This window comes from Pteropus alecto, unplaced genomic scaffold (genome assembly GCF_000325575.1).
Source record: "Pteropus alecto unplaced genomic scaffold, ASM32557v1 scaffold22, whole genome shotgun sequence".
Lineage (NCBI taxonomy): Eukaryota > Metazoa > Chordata > Mammalia > Chiroptera > Pteropodidae > Pteropus > Pteropus alecto.
Window position 1 is genome coordinate 3978077 of NW_006434839.1, and position 17562 is coordinate 3995638.

At 39.7% G+C, this 17562-nt stretch overlaps 1 protein-coding gene across 1 annotated transcript in view; it reads left to right on the forward strand.

Annotated features, from left to right (window-relative positions):
• Window positions 1–17562, forward strand: part of DGKI (diacylglycerol kinase iota) — a 200818-nt gene that overhangs the window by 140366 nt on the left and 42890 nt on the right. The window contains exon 22 of the mRNA XM_025045818.1: window positions 13961–13986. Within this exon, the coding sequence (XP_024901586.1) occupies window positions 13961–13986 (26 nt within the window). The remainder of the gene's footprint in view (window positions 1–13960; window positions 13987–17562) is intronic.

Genomic DNA, 17562 nt, shown 5'->3' on the forward strand with positions numbered 1-17562 from the left:
TAAAATAGGCAGTAGAACACAATAACCTTTTAAAGTGATGATGCATAAATTCACATTTAATAATAAATTAGCTACTGTAAAATTTACTATGTACAATTTATTTGAATGCCTGTTCAACAGTTAAGGAGGTAGTTATTTGCCAGAAAGACATAATATTTTTTGTATGGTTTAATGAAAATATAAAATATAGTCGTCTAAATGAAACCTATCTTCATTATGTACTTGGTTTTGCCTTCTTTTAAAGGTCACTGAAATGTATAAAATGGTCTGAACATGGTGGTGGAGCACAGATGCAAAGTCAGCACCTCTTCACGTGGCAATAACAGGGCCTTTGACAGTAACTCGTGGGTAAAGTCCACATATGATTTCATGGCATTACTTTGGCTAGCGCAACAGTTTTAGACAGCACTCAACGAAATATGGGTATGAGAAATGTGAAGCAATCACCTCATGCAACTTTAATTATGGTTGAATACTATCCAATGAAAACTAAAATAAAAGTAAAAGCACCCAATAGTAGAAAACATTTGTAAAAATAGGACTGCACATAATAAGTTACTTTTTAAAGTTTTTTTTTTAATTACATCGTTAGCGTATTTTGTTTTTAACATTATTATGAAGTAGCCTACTTTGCATTAACAGACATTTGAAAGAAGAAAATAGTTAAACATGCCATGTGGTAGTCTAAAAATTAAACTGATATACTCATTTATGTACACAGCATCACTCAGTACATGGTAAAATAAAAGCGAAGTTCACAGAATCTAACATCTTATACTACAGCACTTGTTCTGGAAACAAGAGGAAATAGAATGCACTGCTTCTTCCACGTTTCACTTTTTTATTTTTTTTGACATGAAAAGAAGGAATATTTTAAAAAACAATGAAAAATGTTAGCCTCAAGAAAAACTTTTTAAGGGTTCTATGCTTCTTTAACTTTTGCACATGAGCAGATACTTGTCTGCTTTTCATCATTATATAACCAGAAGTGCACCTCGATTAACTAAATGTCCTCAACGATAGTTTAGCATCAATCTACCCACTGTGCGTGTAAGGAAGTTTATAGAACTGGCAAGTTATTTGGAGAGATCCAGAGCTCCTAGTAATACATTAAACTGAAAAACTGTCTTTTTTGGTGTAGTTTACAGTCTTGAACCACCATATCAAGAAGATAGTCTGGAAGCCTCCCTCCTTCCAAAACTTCGGAAAGTTCTGGGCCCAGCATAGGAATGATAGTTTAATTCCACTCTCGTCTTCAGCTGTTTTCTTTACCCAATTCCTTCCTGGAACATCAGGAGGTGGCCTGAAACTCTGATTAAAACAAAAAAGATAATTGTGCTTATTCTCAAAACTCCAGGTTCTCAAGAGGACAGAGTATTGAACATTGATTTGGGTTGTGGAAATATCCTTCCAACATCACAATCAGATAAGAGGGAGAAAAGCAATCTTCTTAGTGGGGTGCACGTTTTGCTGGAATATATCTTAGGGATGAAATTGGTGCTGTCAGGCTAGAGAAAGTCCCTTGCATCTGTTTCATGAAGGTAGTTCGGTTCCATCCCTACTCACCTTTGATAGGTCTAAACCTTGTTCTCCCTGGCTTATCACTCGGGTTGGAAAAACTACATTATAGCTGACATGCATCTTCCTTTCTTCTTTTTCTTTTGCTTTATCCCAAGTTGTTACCCTCTCCATTTAAGCAAGCAAAATTTAATACTGTCCCTTTATGTGTGCAAAATATTTAATGAGAGATTTTTTTTCTCTGTTTTTTTGATAATTGCACCTCAAACACTTATGCATTTCGGGACCCTAAACCTTTTTTTTGGATATGAAGTTACATTTCCATTTCTAAGTTTAGTCAGTTTGCAGAGCCAGAATTGAATCTTTTATGCACCAGATCTTATTCTTGGCCAACGATAGGGGAAAAAAAGAGCTTATTAAGGTAATATGTGCTGTAATATTAAACATCCATTTTATTTAAAATGATGCTGAGAAAGCCTGCCCTTTCATTTTCATGAGCTCCAGCTTTTGCCAACAATTACAGCATGAGCAAATATTATTACCATTAAGTGACTCTCTTTTCTCACTTGTGAAAGATGGCAGCCTTACCTACTCACACCTCAGAAATATTGCGAATGGGAGGGGAGTGGATTGGATCCTTCTTTAAAGCATGTGAGTTCCTTGGATGGACAAACCATGGGTTGCTCATTCCGTATCCACAGGACGGCTTTTAGAGTGAATGGACGAGTGTTGGATGTTGGAGAATAGGTGCTCAATCAAATCAAAATAGAATGCCTATTTGTAGTGCTATCATAAACCCCATGCTGATCCTATAGCAGTTGTCACAAAACGATATAGAAAACGTTAAACATTTTTGTTAGACTGCAGAATCCATTTACATGTTTCAAATTTTAATAAGGATCTGTGTGATCCAGGGAATTCACATGATAAAAATCAAGATGCACTGAATCCTTGACTCAGAGAGATGTTGCGATTTTACAGATTGGATGGTAAAATCTGAGTCTGGTGGGTTTAGGAAGTTGTGGGCACAGGAGTCAGGTGGGGAGGGGAGGGAGAATCATGCTGAGAAGCCTCCGCAGTGAGATGCTGGCACGTCTCCCATGTCGTACCTCTGGATTATTTTGGTTACGTCAGCAACGTTTAGTCCTCGAAGAGGTTTTAGGTGTTCTTTGGTTGGAGAAGAAACTTGGAATGTGGGGAACAATAAACCATCACAGTTTTATGGAGGGAGCAGAACCCTGAGGCTTCCTAGGGATTGTCAACCGAAGGAGACGAGGCACCTAGAGCGTTCGGAAGCCTGGGGACCACGTGTGCAGAAAAGTGCGTTTCCCGAGTTTGCTGACAGGCAGGGAACAGTGGAAGGGGCCTCTCAGGGACATATTGGAGTTTTCCTTTATAACAAAAGAAGAAGATGGCTCTTTTCTTCCAGTGACACTCTGTTTTAGGGCATTAAGGAAAGCTAGCAGGAAGGTGACAGAGTCTTTTGTGACAAAACCACTTATGCGTCATTCTAAAACTGGGAAAATGATAGTTTTGCCTTCCTCTGCACTCAGAAATTAGAAAGAATATTGTTAAGCCAATAAAAGAATGGGAATTTTTCTGGTTTTCTGTGGCTATGCTAGAAGTGGGGACTTAGGAACTTGGCCTGTCTCATCTATCTCCTGGGAACGGCCACGTGCTGGGGGCAGGATCACTATGCCACTTGTTTTTGTGCACTTGACCCTCTCATCCTTGAACCAGTCACCAGGTCTTTCTTAAGGGCCCAGTGGTGACAGCTTGACATTGAAATCTCATTAGTTTGGTTACTGGAGTAGACACACGGGATAAGTTGGATGGAATCCAAGCTAAAACGAGTTGCCATGGACGTAGGAGATGGTAGTCCAGTGAAATGATGGCCTAGCTCCTTGAGGGCCTGGTTTCTAAGCATTGGGGTTAAAATTTAGTCGAGAGCGGTAAGAATCACTGCCCAGAGCATGCTGGGAACATGTCCATTCTGCCGGTGAAGTGGGCAGTTTCTGAAGGTTCGAACAATAATTTTTTCTTTCCTTTCTGAAAGGGGGCAAATTTTCAAAGTTAAGTCCACTGTCATGTCGTTCTGAGAGGATCCCACCCCAGGGAGTCTATGTACCTCGGGACCTGTGCTCTGGAGATGTCGCTGGCCTTCCACAGCTGGTTTCAGCAATGGGAGGGAACGTGGGAGGCCACCTCTCCTTCTCTCAGATTGTCACCTGATAAGTAAGGGTTCCAATCAGGATCTGAGATAATATTTGTTATTTTATTTTATTGTTATTATTATTTATGGTTATTAGATATACATTAAAAAAATTTTTTAATTGAAGAAATGATTTTAATTTTTTTTCCCCATCTACCTTCCTCTCCCCCTGCCCTCTACCCTCTGGGAACCACTAGTGTATTGTCTGTGTCCATGAGTCTCTGTTTGTTTGTCCCGTTCATTTGTTGCATTTAGGTTTATATCCCACATATAAGTGATATCATGTGATTTTCAACCTTTTCTGTCTGGCTTATTTCTCTTGGTATGATTATTTCAAGGTCCATTCATGTTGTTGCAAATGGCAGTATTTCATCTCTTCTAATGGCTGAGTAATATTCCATTGTATATACGTACCCCAGCTGCTTTATCCAATCATCTATCATAGAATATTTGTTTTTAATTCTAACAATCAGAGAAGGGAGAAGAAGCCATAGTTTCTCCTGAATATGGCTATGGTACATCTACCTGCGACATGAAGTATTTCTGCATGTATGTCCTCTCTCCTGGCCTCTCCAAAGCTGTCCTCATCCCCTGTCATTCCTCTGAAGATCACTGAGGAATCGGCTCTCTTCTACCCTCCTCCACAGAGAGAGGGGCAGAGACCCCAGGAAACACGGGTGAGGAAGTCCTGGGGAAGGCAAGGCGGTCCTAGTGGGCTTCTGTGTCCTGGCCCTTCTGCTCCTCGTCACGTTTTCCTCCTTCTTCACAGTCCAGAACCTTCCGTGTTCAAAGGTCTGTTTCAAGGCTTCAGGAGCCTCCTGACAACCTTCTCTCTTGTCTAACCACTCACCTCCAAAATAACCTGCATTCCTTTTGCTTCTTTCTCAAACTCTCACTAAAACTCTTGTTTTCCTCAGTGTACCTGCCTTTGACTAGTAGTTTGATTAAATTGATTGAAAGTATAAATGGTAATTTCAAAATCCTTCCCAAAATATGTGCCTGCAAATATCAGGTGGGAGGGACGTTGATCAGTCGTCAGTCACTGGGTGTGCGCAGGCGTGGGGTCGGGGATGTGAAGGAGAGGCCTTTAGTGGCATTAGAAATAAGGGGACTGGGAGTGTATGGAGTGTGGAAATTCTCTCAGAAACTTCTGGGAGCCCTGAACCCACAACCCGAAGGAGACTGGGACAAGAAACGAATCTACCACATGAAGAGACTACTTATTTGGAATTCAGGAAGTTGAAGACCACATTGTCCCTTTTCCTAACTTTTCTGGCTCTTTATGCTAATCACCGGGCATCAGAGCAAGGAGCACCACAAATACTGCTCTGCAGGTTTCTCCTCTACTCTGCGTAATGTTCATCTTGCTCCACAACCCCCTTAAAATCTCCGTGAAAGATGGACGAGATATTACCAGTGCAGGACTTCCTGCAACTCCTGGGATGGAGTTCAGCACGTAGCAGTGCTGAATATTCAAACACTGAATTAATGGAATTATTCTCAAGGAGTCTGTAGAGCTCATTTTCACTTCCTGTTCTCAATGTTACTATGCTTTACTTGTATTCGTTTACCATTTTCTCGTAATGTGATGAGATTTATTGCTTTGCTGTTTATTCCTTTACTGCTTTTGCTTGTTTATAGTACTTAAAACTATCTGGTCCTTAGATGCAGAAGAATTGGAAGGAGACAGACACTGTCTGCTCCCCATGCTAGTGTCTTGAACCTGCATTTCCTCTTCCAAGAACTGAATAAGGTGGGAGGAGATGTTGATAGGAAAATTTCTGGGTTATAATATGGTTATTTTCGGGAGAAGTGCCTAAGCAGCTTCCAACTCCACCGTTTTTTTTTCTTCCATGTTCTAAAGGTGGATTCAGAAGCCCTTACTTAATTTTACACAAGCAGTGAGCGCTGGGTAAGCCCTTGATCAATTACCATGACCCCACAGGTAGATATTGCACATCCTGAACCACGCAATATATGAGATGGCCTTTTGTGTAAACGTGGCACTCATGTGATTTGCCTGTACGATCTAGAGCTATGTGTTTCAATTTATGCTTGAAGAAAAAAGAAACCCACATTCACAAAACTCCAGATAAGGATTGTACCTCAACAAGAGCTACTGACCAAGGCTCCCAGAGTCCCCAGGATAAAGCCAGCAGCTTTTTCTAGAGGATTCTCCCCACTGGGTATGTCTCCCTTGGTTGGATTTTGGAATCACCTGTCTTTTCAATTCTTTTACTCTTGTTTTTAGAACTTAAGCTGGCCGCTCTATTGCGAATACTTATTTCTAATGTGAAGCGTCACATCTTTTATATTTGCATGACTGCACTGTGTCTAAAATACAGTGTTTTTGTGTGTCTTCAGAATGCTAAAATGTTTCCCAGCAGTGTTCATATTTTAAGTAATGTGAAGTGTGATGGTTAAGTTTTCGTGTCGAATGAACTTGTTAAATATCAGTTTCTTCAACACCATCTCTTTTATCTATTTTTTCCCTATGTCTACCACCCATGTTAGCCTGTTTCTGCTCATCTCTTTACCCTCAGAATTCAAAGAAACTCCTTTCCCCTCATTTTGTTGCAGTTCTTAGAGATCAACAGCAGGTGGCAGTAAAATTTCAAGCTCAAAGGGCATTTAGGGTTGTTTTTTTTTCGTTCAGCAAACTGATTAAGGAGCATGTATAGGAGAAATTGGATCATACAATCTAGTGGAAAAACAGAGGTCTTTTTTAAATGCCAAATGTAACTAAATAGATAACTTATTTGAAAAACATGCAAGATATTTCAAGTAAAACGCATCTGGGGCTCATCAGGGTACATGTTTAGGTAAGAGAGTCTTAAAGAATAAGAAATTATGAGCATGAAGGGAATTAGCAGAAATGTACATCGAAGGAAAGACTCACAAGCGAACTTTGTTATTTGAGTTCTAGGACCCATTTTCTTACCTGCACACAAGGGCCCATCTCTCCTTGCTGTGATGGTAGTCTTTCCTCATCCCTCCCCTCTGTTGGTGGTGAATGTTACCTTTGAAGCTATTTGGCAGTCCCTGAAAGGGTTTGTGACCACTTGAATAGAGAATGTGTTTGTCATTTTCCCATTTCAATGCCACTTTGTGCGGCCACTGTAACTTTCATCTCTCTCGCTCTCATTCTCGCCTGCTGTCTTGTACTGTACGTGCTTTGTGCATTGTCTTCAAAGCAATATTCACAATCAGAGGGGGGAAAAACAAACAAAGAGAGGATTGTACGGTCGATGCGGATTCTCGGTGCTAAGGGATCGGGGGTTCTACTTTCCCCGGTTCGAGATGCTAGAGTCATGGTGGTAAAGATGTCATCTAGATCTACGATCTCACTGTTTCGCTCCCAACCCCTCAAAATGACGTCATCGACCAGACATAGCAGCCCTCTCGGCAGTGAATATCCCTGAGGGTAGCTCCAGGGAGAAAAAGCTGTTGTTGAGATATGATCATCTACAGCTGTGCTTTCAGATCACATTAAATCATGCTTGGGCTCGCTTGATTTACGTGAAAATTCTTTGTCCATCAACAGGAAATAAATCGTATGTGTGTAGCATCATCGCTTCAAGGTAGAACAGAACGGTAAGGACGGTGTTTCTGCAGCAGCGGGGTGCACTCTTGAAATGTGCCTGGCGGGGCTCCCCGCTGGGAAATCAGTTTCCACTTGGGCCATTTCTCAGGAGTTTTGTTTGGGCAATTTTGCCCAGACCTGAAGCCTTCTGCTGTCTTCACGTGATGAGAGGCTGTTTTACAGAGATCGGATTCCACCCAAGTGTGAGGAAGGTGGTTGAGATAAGCCCAGGGAACTCTCAGGGCTGTGGTCAGCAAAAGGAAAAAGAAATAAAAATAGAATGACAAAGGCGAAATGGCAAGAACATTTGGAGTCGATATGAAGCTGGAAACCAGGGGCCTCTCTTTCTCTTCCCGAAGTAAGATGTGGATGATCACCCCGTGCGTGTAGTGAACGAACAGTGTTTTGTAGTCCTTGCCCCTAAAGCTGGAAGACAGAGAGAAAAGGCAGACATAAAACAGAAAATTGATAAAATACTTGTAGAAAGAGGGTTGATTTTGGTGAGTGTGCTTTTTTGTTCCCTGATGAGAACTTCGCAGCCAAGGAACGGTTTACTTATGATGCGCCAAGCGGAGTGTAGAGATAGTGCAGCTTCTAGCTCACCCTAGTATCCTGCCTTTGCTTTCTCTACAATTCCTTGATGGTAGCTGGGAAGTAAAGAAGCCCTGGCTCGTCCAGCCAGGCCCGTGACGTCAGAGGTCTTCCTCCCATCCACGGTTTTAGAGATATACTCTGCTGCTGAGTATTTTCAGCATACAGATCCCTGCTCTTGTGCCAATTCAGACTCGGCTCTAAAACTATTCTACATGTTTGTTCCAAGCTCACCTCTATGTGGTGACCCCATTCCTTGGCCAGCTCCCCACTAGGGGATGGTGTAGAAATGCTAAGTTGAGGGTATATGTGTTAGGGACACTGAGAAGGGAGATAGACATTTATTAGTGGGGATGGCTTTCTCTAAAAAGTAAAAGACCCATTTAGATGGGTCCCCAGTATTCATTGTCTTTATCCTCCAGCTTTAAGAAAGGCTACCTAAAATGGATCGTCTGTTGACCTCATATCTGTCTCCAAGGGAGGAGGTGATATAGACATTCCAAGGAAGGACCAAATCACGAAGACGTGGATGCTGTGGAATTCAAACCATGGGATGAAAAGAAAAGCAAAATATTATATAGAGACTTCAAAAAAGTAGAGCCAGGACAGCATTATTCAAATAACAAAGATATTGTGTTAGGATGAGCTCGTAGGCTTAAAGAATTTCATCGAGCTTGCCAAGAAATGCATGCATCTAAACGTATTGCAAAGCATCGTACCACATTAGAAAGACTGAAATAGCCACAATGCCCATGATGTCAGCTCCGGCTTTGTTGATTAAAAACAATAACCCATCATCAGAGTGCAGTACTTCTTCAAGACTCTTTTGCCTTCATCACTATGACTCTTTTTTGCTCTTATGTATTATTACTTTTCTGGTGGAAAACTGAGCACATCTTACAGTGTTCTCAAGCCTTATAACTGATCTACTTAAAAGATTAGAAGGCTTGAAGGGAAACGTGCTGATGGAAGACAATGCAAACAACTGCCTTTGAGTTTCTTAGAGATTCCTCATGTCTTAAGTGACAACAGGGTCTGGATGCAGTGCTGTCTAATATAGTAGCCACGAGCCAGTGTATGCTTGATGTCTCATTCCCTCAGACTCTTGATATCAGCATACATTCATTTATAAAATGACTCATTCCAAGATGTTATAGCTCTATTTAGGTCAATCATTTCATATTTTCAGACTTTTCCTTGGAAATATTTCTAATCCAGAAGAGAACAAATACCCTCCTGGGGACCTTGGAGACAGTGCCTGAAGCTGACTGCTTCAAACATAGCTTTATTTTTTTTTTAAAGTTTATTGCTTTATTTTAAGAATTCAAGTGACTTTTGCTTTTGGATCCATAATGTGGCTGTGCCAGTTTCAATATAAAAATAACATTATAATTTTACCAGTTAAATTATATAATTCCCCATCTAAAAATAATGTCTTGTTTTCCTGGAGCTTCTCTGATTTTCAAATTCCTATGCATACCCTGGTTTGAAAAGTGTCGCCTGAATGAAAAGGAGAGAAAAATATGTATGTTCTCCTAAGCGGGGTTGTTAACACTGGAAAGGAGACTTTTACTAGCAAGTGTTCAAATCGAACTCATAGAAAAATAAATCAAAATGAAAAAAGGCGCAACACACTTCCACAGAGCTCGGATGGATGGATAAGCAAATGGATCATTTCTTAATATCTTTTAGCGGTTATTCACCTCTTCTTCATCTTCTTTTCCCAAGACCGTGGGGACACGGTGGGAAAAGCCCTCAAGCTTTCTCTGTAACTTACTAGTTCAAAGACTCTGAGAGAACCTGTGTTCTTTCTCCCTCTGCTATGGTTTTATGGCTATTTCGTGATCGTGGTATTTCTTCTTTTGAGTTCCTGTCTGTGGAAGACTATTTCCATCCCTTATTACGTCATCTCTTTATATCTTCCTTCATCCCTTCCTACCCTTTTTCCGTTTCTAAATTTCTTGGAGATCTGTTAGTGTTTACCTGCTTTTTAGTACCTCCCCGGCTTATGTTTGTTCGTCGTGCACCCTTCTGCTGCTTCCTTCTTGGGGTATTTTTATGTCGAAATCATGCTGAGTCCCCTTTTTTGTTCGTGACTTGTATCTGCATGGGCTAAGTCGTTTTTTGGAACTGATTGGGGTGGATCATTAGGAAGATTCTGAAAGCTTGGCTTTGAGTCTGTTGTCTTCAAACGCTTTCTCAGTAACACTTCAATGGGGCTTGGTTCCAGCCTGACGGGCAGGATGCGGGGCTCAGAGGGGAGGGCTTTCTGTCATGAATTTTGTGCTGCACGATGTAGCTCAAATCTCTTAAGTTGACTGAGATCGAGACGCGCTCTCTGTGTCCCCCTGAAATTTGATCCGATTTTACTGTATTTGGTAGCTCTTATTCATATATGATCATTCCAGTTTATGGGCATCTTCTAGTTTAGTCAAAGGGGATAATGCTTCCTTTACTGGTTCTCATGCTCCCTGTTATTTTCCATGAATTGCGGGAAAAAAATATTGAAGAGATGAGAAATTAACGTGAAAGTTAGTAGTTGTAGTCTTTAGCGTGCCTCTGCCTTTATTCTCGCTTTTTTGTAGTTGACCACCCATAGCCCGCCTGTTCAAAAGCGCAAACGAGAATGTGGGACAGCTCTGCTTCACAACTTTGCTCCATTTAGCTTAGAGGGTAAATGACAAGCGCTTTGAAATGGCCTCTTGAGCCCTGTGTGAAATGGCCCCTACCTCTTATGTGTCCAGTCCTAATATTGATTACTTCCTTACATTTTAGCAACGCTGAGTTACTTGCGTACCTGATAACATATCAATTATGTATCTGCCCTCTTTTTCATCTGCCTGTTGCTTCTACCTGGATTTTTTTCTTTTTTCTTACTTACCTACGAAGCTTCTACTTATCTTGCAAAGCCCAGCTCAGAAGGTTCTTGCTTTCTAAAGCATTCTTTCACTCTTTGGCAACAGAAATGGTCTCCCTCTCTTCTGCGCTACCTCCTTACTTCATATATGTTTTGATCAGTACATTTTTTTTCTCTTAAGCATAATCGTTTTTTTACATATTTTTTCACCTTCACTAGATTGAGTTTCTTGAAACTGGTATCTTGTTCATCTTTGTATTTCAGTCACTTGGTACAGGCCCTGGAACTTAATAGGGTCTCAAGTAATAATGATTAATTCAGTTTTGAATCAATAAAAGTTGAAGCATTCAAACCTGAGTAATAATTTGTCTGGATTAATAAAATAAGAGAAAGATTTTTAAATGCAAGACTTAAGTTTTGTTTTTGTTGTTTTACTTTGCTGGATTTGAATGAAACGTAAATAAAAATGTAAAAAAACAACAGCAACAAAACTAAAACCAAATAAAATGATGCAAAAAAAGTATAAATATTCTGTAGACCATAATAAAAGACAACGATGAGGAAAACTCTAAATCCTGTAGTTTTTGTTGTGAGGCAGATGCTATCTCCAGGACAAAGTGTCTTTGGAAGAGAAATAAACTAACTGAGACAAAACACAAATCTTTCAGGTGCCATGAGAAGAAGAAGCCCTGAGCCTTCATGCATTCTTTAGTCGCTAGGTTGAGGAAGATTATCTGTTCCTGGAACTCAACCCCGCTGTTTTAAAAATAACTACTCATATTGCTGATCTCATGATATTTCTCCCCTCCTGAGCTAAGTTCTGTAAAACTTTGTATGCCCATTTGCAGGCATAATGTATGATGTACATGTCTTGGTTGTATAATTTAGTAACTCGTTACAGGGAAAGGTGAAATACTGAGTGAGGATTGAAATACTCCATATGTCTTGAAATTCCACAAATCCAGGCGTGTGGGAGACGTCCAGCACAGAAACTCAACATGACTAATCCTCAGAAAACACTCTGAAATCGATAGCTCTTCCCCGCTGCCTGGATGCATCCCCTTGGGACATTAACAGAGCCATCTGGAATTTTTCAGATTTAATATTAGTGCTTGGCTTTTACAGAAAGGCAGCAAATAACCCCACTGCCCCAGCCCTTCACCTGGGACATTGAGTCGTTCATTGGCATGAGTTTTTCTTTGTTCCCGTAGCTCCGTGACAAATTAATTGCAACCAATCTGAGACTTATTTTTGCTTACTTCCCATCAGAAAACACCAAGGGTGAAGACTTTTCCTTGTTGCTGACTCTTTGTTATGCCCTGGGTAGCTTAAGAAATTCTTTCATGTTATCTCAATATATGTTTTTCTTTAGACTCACCTTCCAATCTCATTTCACCTCTATTCAACCCCCTCTCCTTCTTTTTCCTAATCGTTAAGGCAAATAGTGGATTTCTCCATCACTGGGTGTCTTTTGTCTCGGAGAGTGCCCACATCATCACCAATCTAGAGCATCAGGGTCCTTCTTGAGGCTCTTCCCTGATGGCTGGTCTAAGAGCTGCAAACTTGTCTTGAAGGTAGTTTGAAGGTGACATGATGACTTTTTGAGGAGCTCCAGAATGTATCTGAACCAGGGTGGTGGTATGAAAATTAATTCAGTTCAACACATTTTAATCAGGAGCCCAGGATGTTTTAAATAAGACATGGTCCTAGTTTTCAAGGAACTCAGAAGCTGGTGGGGAAGACCAGTGTGTGCCTGGTGTCAAACAGAGGGACTCCACGGAGAAGACAGGTCAGGTCCATCCAGGGAGACCGAGTGGTGTTTTTCAAACAGCTTACTCTGCAGTGATAACTGAGGAGGGCGTTAGGTGTCCTCTCTCTGTTCCCCGTGTCCATCTCCCAAATGCCAATTTCTCTGCACTGAATCTTGGGACCTTCTGGCATTTTCACATGCAACAGTTTACTTGAAGAGACCTGCAAGGTTAAAACGATTAGACACGGCCGCTGATACCACTACTATGTCTTTATGCTTTACTGTTCTCTCCCATAAGGGACCAAAATATTACCGATCAGTAGAGAAGGTAAAGCAGTATCGAGTATCCCAAAGTAGCTAAAATTTTACTTTAACCATCGTGCATCCACAGATTCATTCTTTCCCACAAGTTTGCCATCACATCTCATACATATTAGTTATATTAACAGATAGCTTTATTAGCAAACTCATGCGTTTGCCTTTAGTCATCCCCCTGCTGTGGGCACCAGGAAGCTGATTGTTTAGAGGAGACTCCTCCCAACTGATTTCTTGCTTTTTCCTTCAAAATTCTAACACCTCAGGATCCAGTATTGCATGTCTCTCTTTCTCCCCAGACAAGAGTAAGTTAGTAGTTAAGATTGTGTCTTTGATCCACAAGGTTTTATTTGTATTGCTCAGAGTAATTCAATTAGTAGTCAGCTGTGGAAAGAAAAAAGTTTTATTGTGCAAGGGGTTATGTGACACTCCATTGGTATCTATCAGAATTAGAGCCGAACCCCAAATAGAACATGCAAGTCATTGATTTATAAAAGTTCTGTGGGACCCCAAGGGTTGTCTTCTTTTGGCATCCTGATTCTCACAGGGTTAGAGACATACGATAGAGGGTCAATGTCATTCTCATTCAAACATTAAATGCCACAAAGAGTGGAAACAAAAAACTGATCATGATAAGGGTACCTGCCATTTCTTTTATGCTTGTCTCATTTGTTTTTCCTTTCCAAGTGGGTTTTTTTTTGTTTGTTTGTTTTGTTTGTTTTTTTTTTTTTACATCTAGGGCTCATTTACATCTCTGGCATTTTCTCTGGAGACCTGGCCTTGGACACTTAGTGACACTGACATCACAGGATATTATCTATTGTCACATTTCTATGAGTTCTCTTTTTTGCATGTGATAAACCCAGACTTAACTAAGTTTGTGCATTTAACCTGTAACTCCATGCAGTAGACATTTTAGTAACATCCACCACTCAACCAATCCAGGTAAGCTTTGGGAGTTATTGATTGGGATGTTTCATACAACCAACACATTAATTGCACTGTCTACTCTATTGAAGTTTTATTTAACTGAATTTTGGGGGTATAATTTCTATGAGATCATTCTTGATCATTGTACTTATAATTTTCAGTATCATTTACAAAAGATTTATCATGCTTATTATCTCATTTTAGGTCACCAGTCTCTTCAGAAGATCACGGTAAGAATCTGTCTTACTTATACTAATTCAGGATTAAAAGTTGAGCTCTGTTCCTTGCATTTCACTGTCAGAGGGAAGAATTATTTAAGAAAAATGTCTTTAAGATGTTTGCTTTGTATTTTTTCTGCGTGTGAAATATCAAACACTTTTAGAAACTTAATTCACCGTACCTAAATTTCATGTCTTAAATTTTTTTCAAATATGTTAGCAACCATTTTAGTTGACAAATATTAAAGCTTGATATATTCTACCTGATTTCTGTCCCATCACCAGAAACTTTTTGTGGCTTTGGGGAAGCCACATAATTTCTCCAAATCACAGATTTTTTTTTTAAATGGGGGTTTATAGTAGATATTCCCAAAAGTCCCTTCTAGTTTGGACATTGGGATTTGCCCAGGGTGTTAGGAGTCTGAAATGAAGCAAATTTGTAAGTGGTATGAGTTATTTCTCAGCTGAGATGAGTTATTTGCATTTTAAGAAACAACTATTTCATTCAAAGGATAAAATTTATGGTTTTGTCACGTCTACCCTTTGCAATTGTTCACTTATTCAACCAGGTGTTCAAAAATGTTCATTAAGAATCTACAATGGGTCGGTGATGCTATGTAATCATGCTATACAAATGTGCTCTTGTGGTATGTGATACAGGAATGTTCCCTTCAAGGAACTTTATGGATCTAGTGGGGAAGGGGTGGTGGCATGACACATACCTACTGTGATACAAAGTGAAATGCAACTAATCTTATAAAAGAGAGATAAAGTAGGGCTCTTAAGAGTACTACTGGCCTTCTTCCTCATGCAGCCTCTAATGTAGCTAAGGGTACCATTACGTATTCAGCCAGGCAAGTGAAAAACATGAAAGCTGCTTTATGCGTTCCTCTTCATCTCCTTGTTTCTACCCGGTCAATCTGTTTTTTATGTTTTTTTTTTTTTTTTATCTCTATTCTCTTTTCCATCTCCGTTGCTTCAGTGTAGGGCCTCTCCATGTCTTACTTGGACTTTTAAAATTATCTTTTACTGAGTAGTCATCTCCCAGTAAAAGATCATCTCCCTCTAGATCTCCTTCCTTTAGTTCTTTGCACACTTAGATAGCACCAAACAGATTGTTCCGTAGTGAAAATCTTCCATTGCCTGCGGGCTGAAATCTTCAATAGACCAATAATTATATTCAGCTTTCCAATGTCGTATTTTAACATGGAATAGAAAGTCCTAAATGATGGAATCTTTGTCTACTGCTTATTGCTTCTCTCGGCATCTTTTCCCTTCTAACTCTGCCCTATATTCTTGTTGTGCAGCACTGCATCTAATTTCTGGGACTTATCATGTTTATTAAGTTTCTCTGCTTTTATCTCTACTGTTCTTTCTGACAGGAAGCTGCTCTTACTTTTTGCCATTTACACAGTTGATGCTCAACCATTTGAGACCTTCTTAATCTATCTCATCATCTGTGTGAGCTTTCCGACCCACCAATCGTTGCATTGACTATTTTTCTTTATTCTAAGATTTAACGTATAGATTTGATGTTTGATTTATCTGTCTCCTGTGAGTCTGATATAGATCCCAACAAATAGCAGACATCCAAGAGATGTTTATTAAATGAATGCATTGGGAGAGAGGGAGTTTGGGGCAGACCCGTTCTGCTGCTATATCATAAAATCTCTCCCAGCATTGGAATGAAGTTGTATCTTGTGATGTGAAGAATCACAGGGCAAATTTTCAGGCCCGTTAAGTCAGAATTAGGCAATCAATCGCCTAATGATGAGCTATTATTATATGCTATTTTTCTCATCCGTGTTGGTATGGCAGGTTTCTTACTGTAGTTAGAGGTCTTGGGCTTCTAGATCCAAATGATAAACTAAAAATTTGTGTTCGGTTTTTATTTTGAACTAAGGTTCCCCTTTGTTTGCTTCTGTCTCCTAATCAATAAGAACTTATCCCCCATTCTAAAAAAAAGAGAGAGGGCGGGACTCCTGAATTACACTTCTGTGGTCCTCTAGAACTTCTTAAGAAGTTATGAGCTATCACATGTCAGTGACCTTGGAAGTCCCAAAAGGTGACCACCACCAGATAGACTTGCTCAGTATTCACAGCACTTCAGAATTCATTATTTTAAGAACTGGTATATGTGATTTGTTAAAGAAACATTATCCAAATTAGAGGGTTTTCATATTTTCGTGGCTTCAAAAATTTATTACATGTTTATCCCTTTTAGTTTGATTCTACAACTTCCAAAAATAATTCAAATACGTAAATATGTAAAAATTATGATGGTGATTTATCTAATCTTATTTAATTTTTCATCATCATCTAGACTGTGCGTCCCTGAAAAATATTCTTAGTCTTTTTCTTTATTGCCAAGATTTTCTACTAGAACTTAAAATATCTTTTCTTATGTTTATGCATTTGTAAGTGTCCATATTTGCTGTGGTTAGTGTAAAATCTCTTGAATATCACATCATTAAGCTTACATTGCGCATAATAATGGCATTGCAAAATACTTGTAAGAGAGGTAAGAAGTGTCATGTTTGCTTTCTCACACTTATGAGTAGAAAAATTGAGTCTCACGCTGGGCCAATGAATTGTACAAATGAAATATAAAGCCCTATGCCTCTGGACTTTCTATTTTGTTTGCTTTCCACCCATCATGGTACTTCTTGAATAATTGGTCACTTTGGCCATCTCCAAAACAGACTTCATCCTTGAGGAAATCTAATTTTCACAAGTCCAATAACCCCAGCATTCTCAGTTATCACAGATTACCCTTTCGTATTAAATATGCTTGGGTATCGTGCCTTTGTCATTTACCCTCTCTTAGTTTCAGTTGCTTATCTGTAAAGTGGGGCTAGTCATTCATACCCTGCCCACCTCATGGGATTGTCGTGAGTTCGAATGGAAGATCAGCCATGAAGTCACTTTCCAATTTGTTAAAAGCGCCCCAAAGGTAATGCTATTGTGGTCCCAGCAGTGGATGAGGAAGAGTGAGTTTACTGGTGATGTCTGCTCAGAACCGCATACCGCCTTTGAAAAGTTAAAAGGTGGAATGTGGGGGCACGGAGTGGAGGTGATGGTGGTCGTGACGGAAAACTGTTTTCCTTCAACATTATTATGAAGTATTACATTTTCGTTGGAAGTTTTCTTTCCATCTGGGTGAGGAGGAGTAAAATGGTTAATGCACAATTTAGCTCATAGTGCTAAAATAAAGCTTCAGTTCATGATCAGATATTCAGTCATATAGAATTGACGATAGGAGGCATAAATGAAATGTAAAATGTTTTCTATTTCTATAATAGAGTATCAGAGCCATTAAGAAAAAAGGGTAGCATTTATTGAGTGCTTATTATGTGAAGACACTGTGCTAAAGTGCTTCAATTCCGTGATTTCATTTAACCTTTTGCACATAACACTGCAGAGTAGATATTATCCTCAATTTTCTAGTTGGGAAAACAGGCTTAAATAACGTCCTTAAGATCAGACAGCTAGTAAGTGGTAGAGTTCGTTTTCAGATCCAGTTCTAACACCCAAATCTTGCTCATTTATCCACCATCTCTGCAGAAAAAAGAAATGATCGTTAGCATT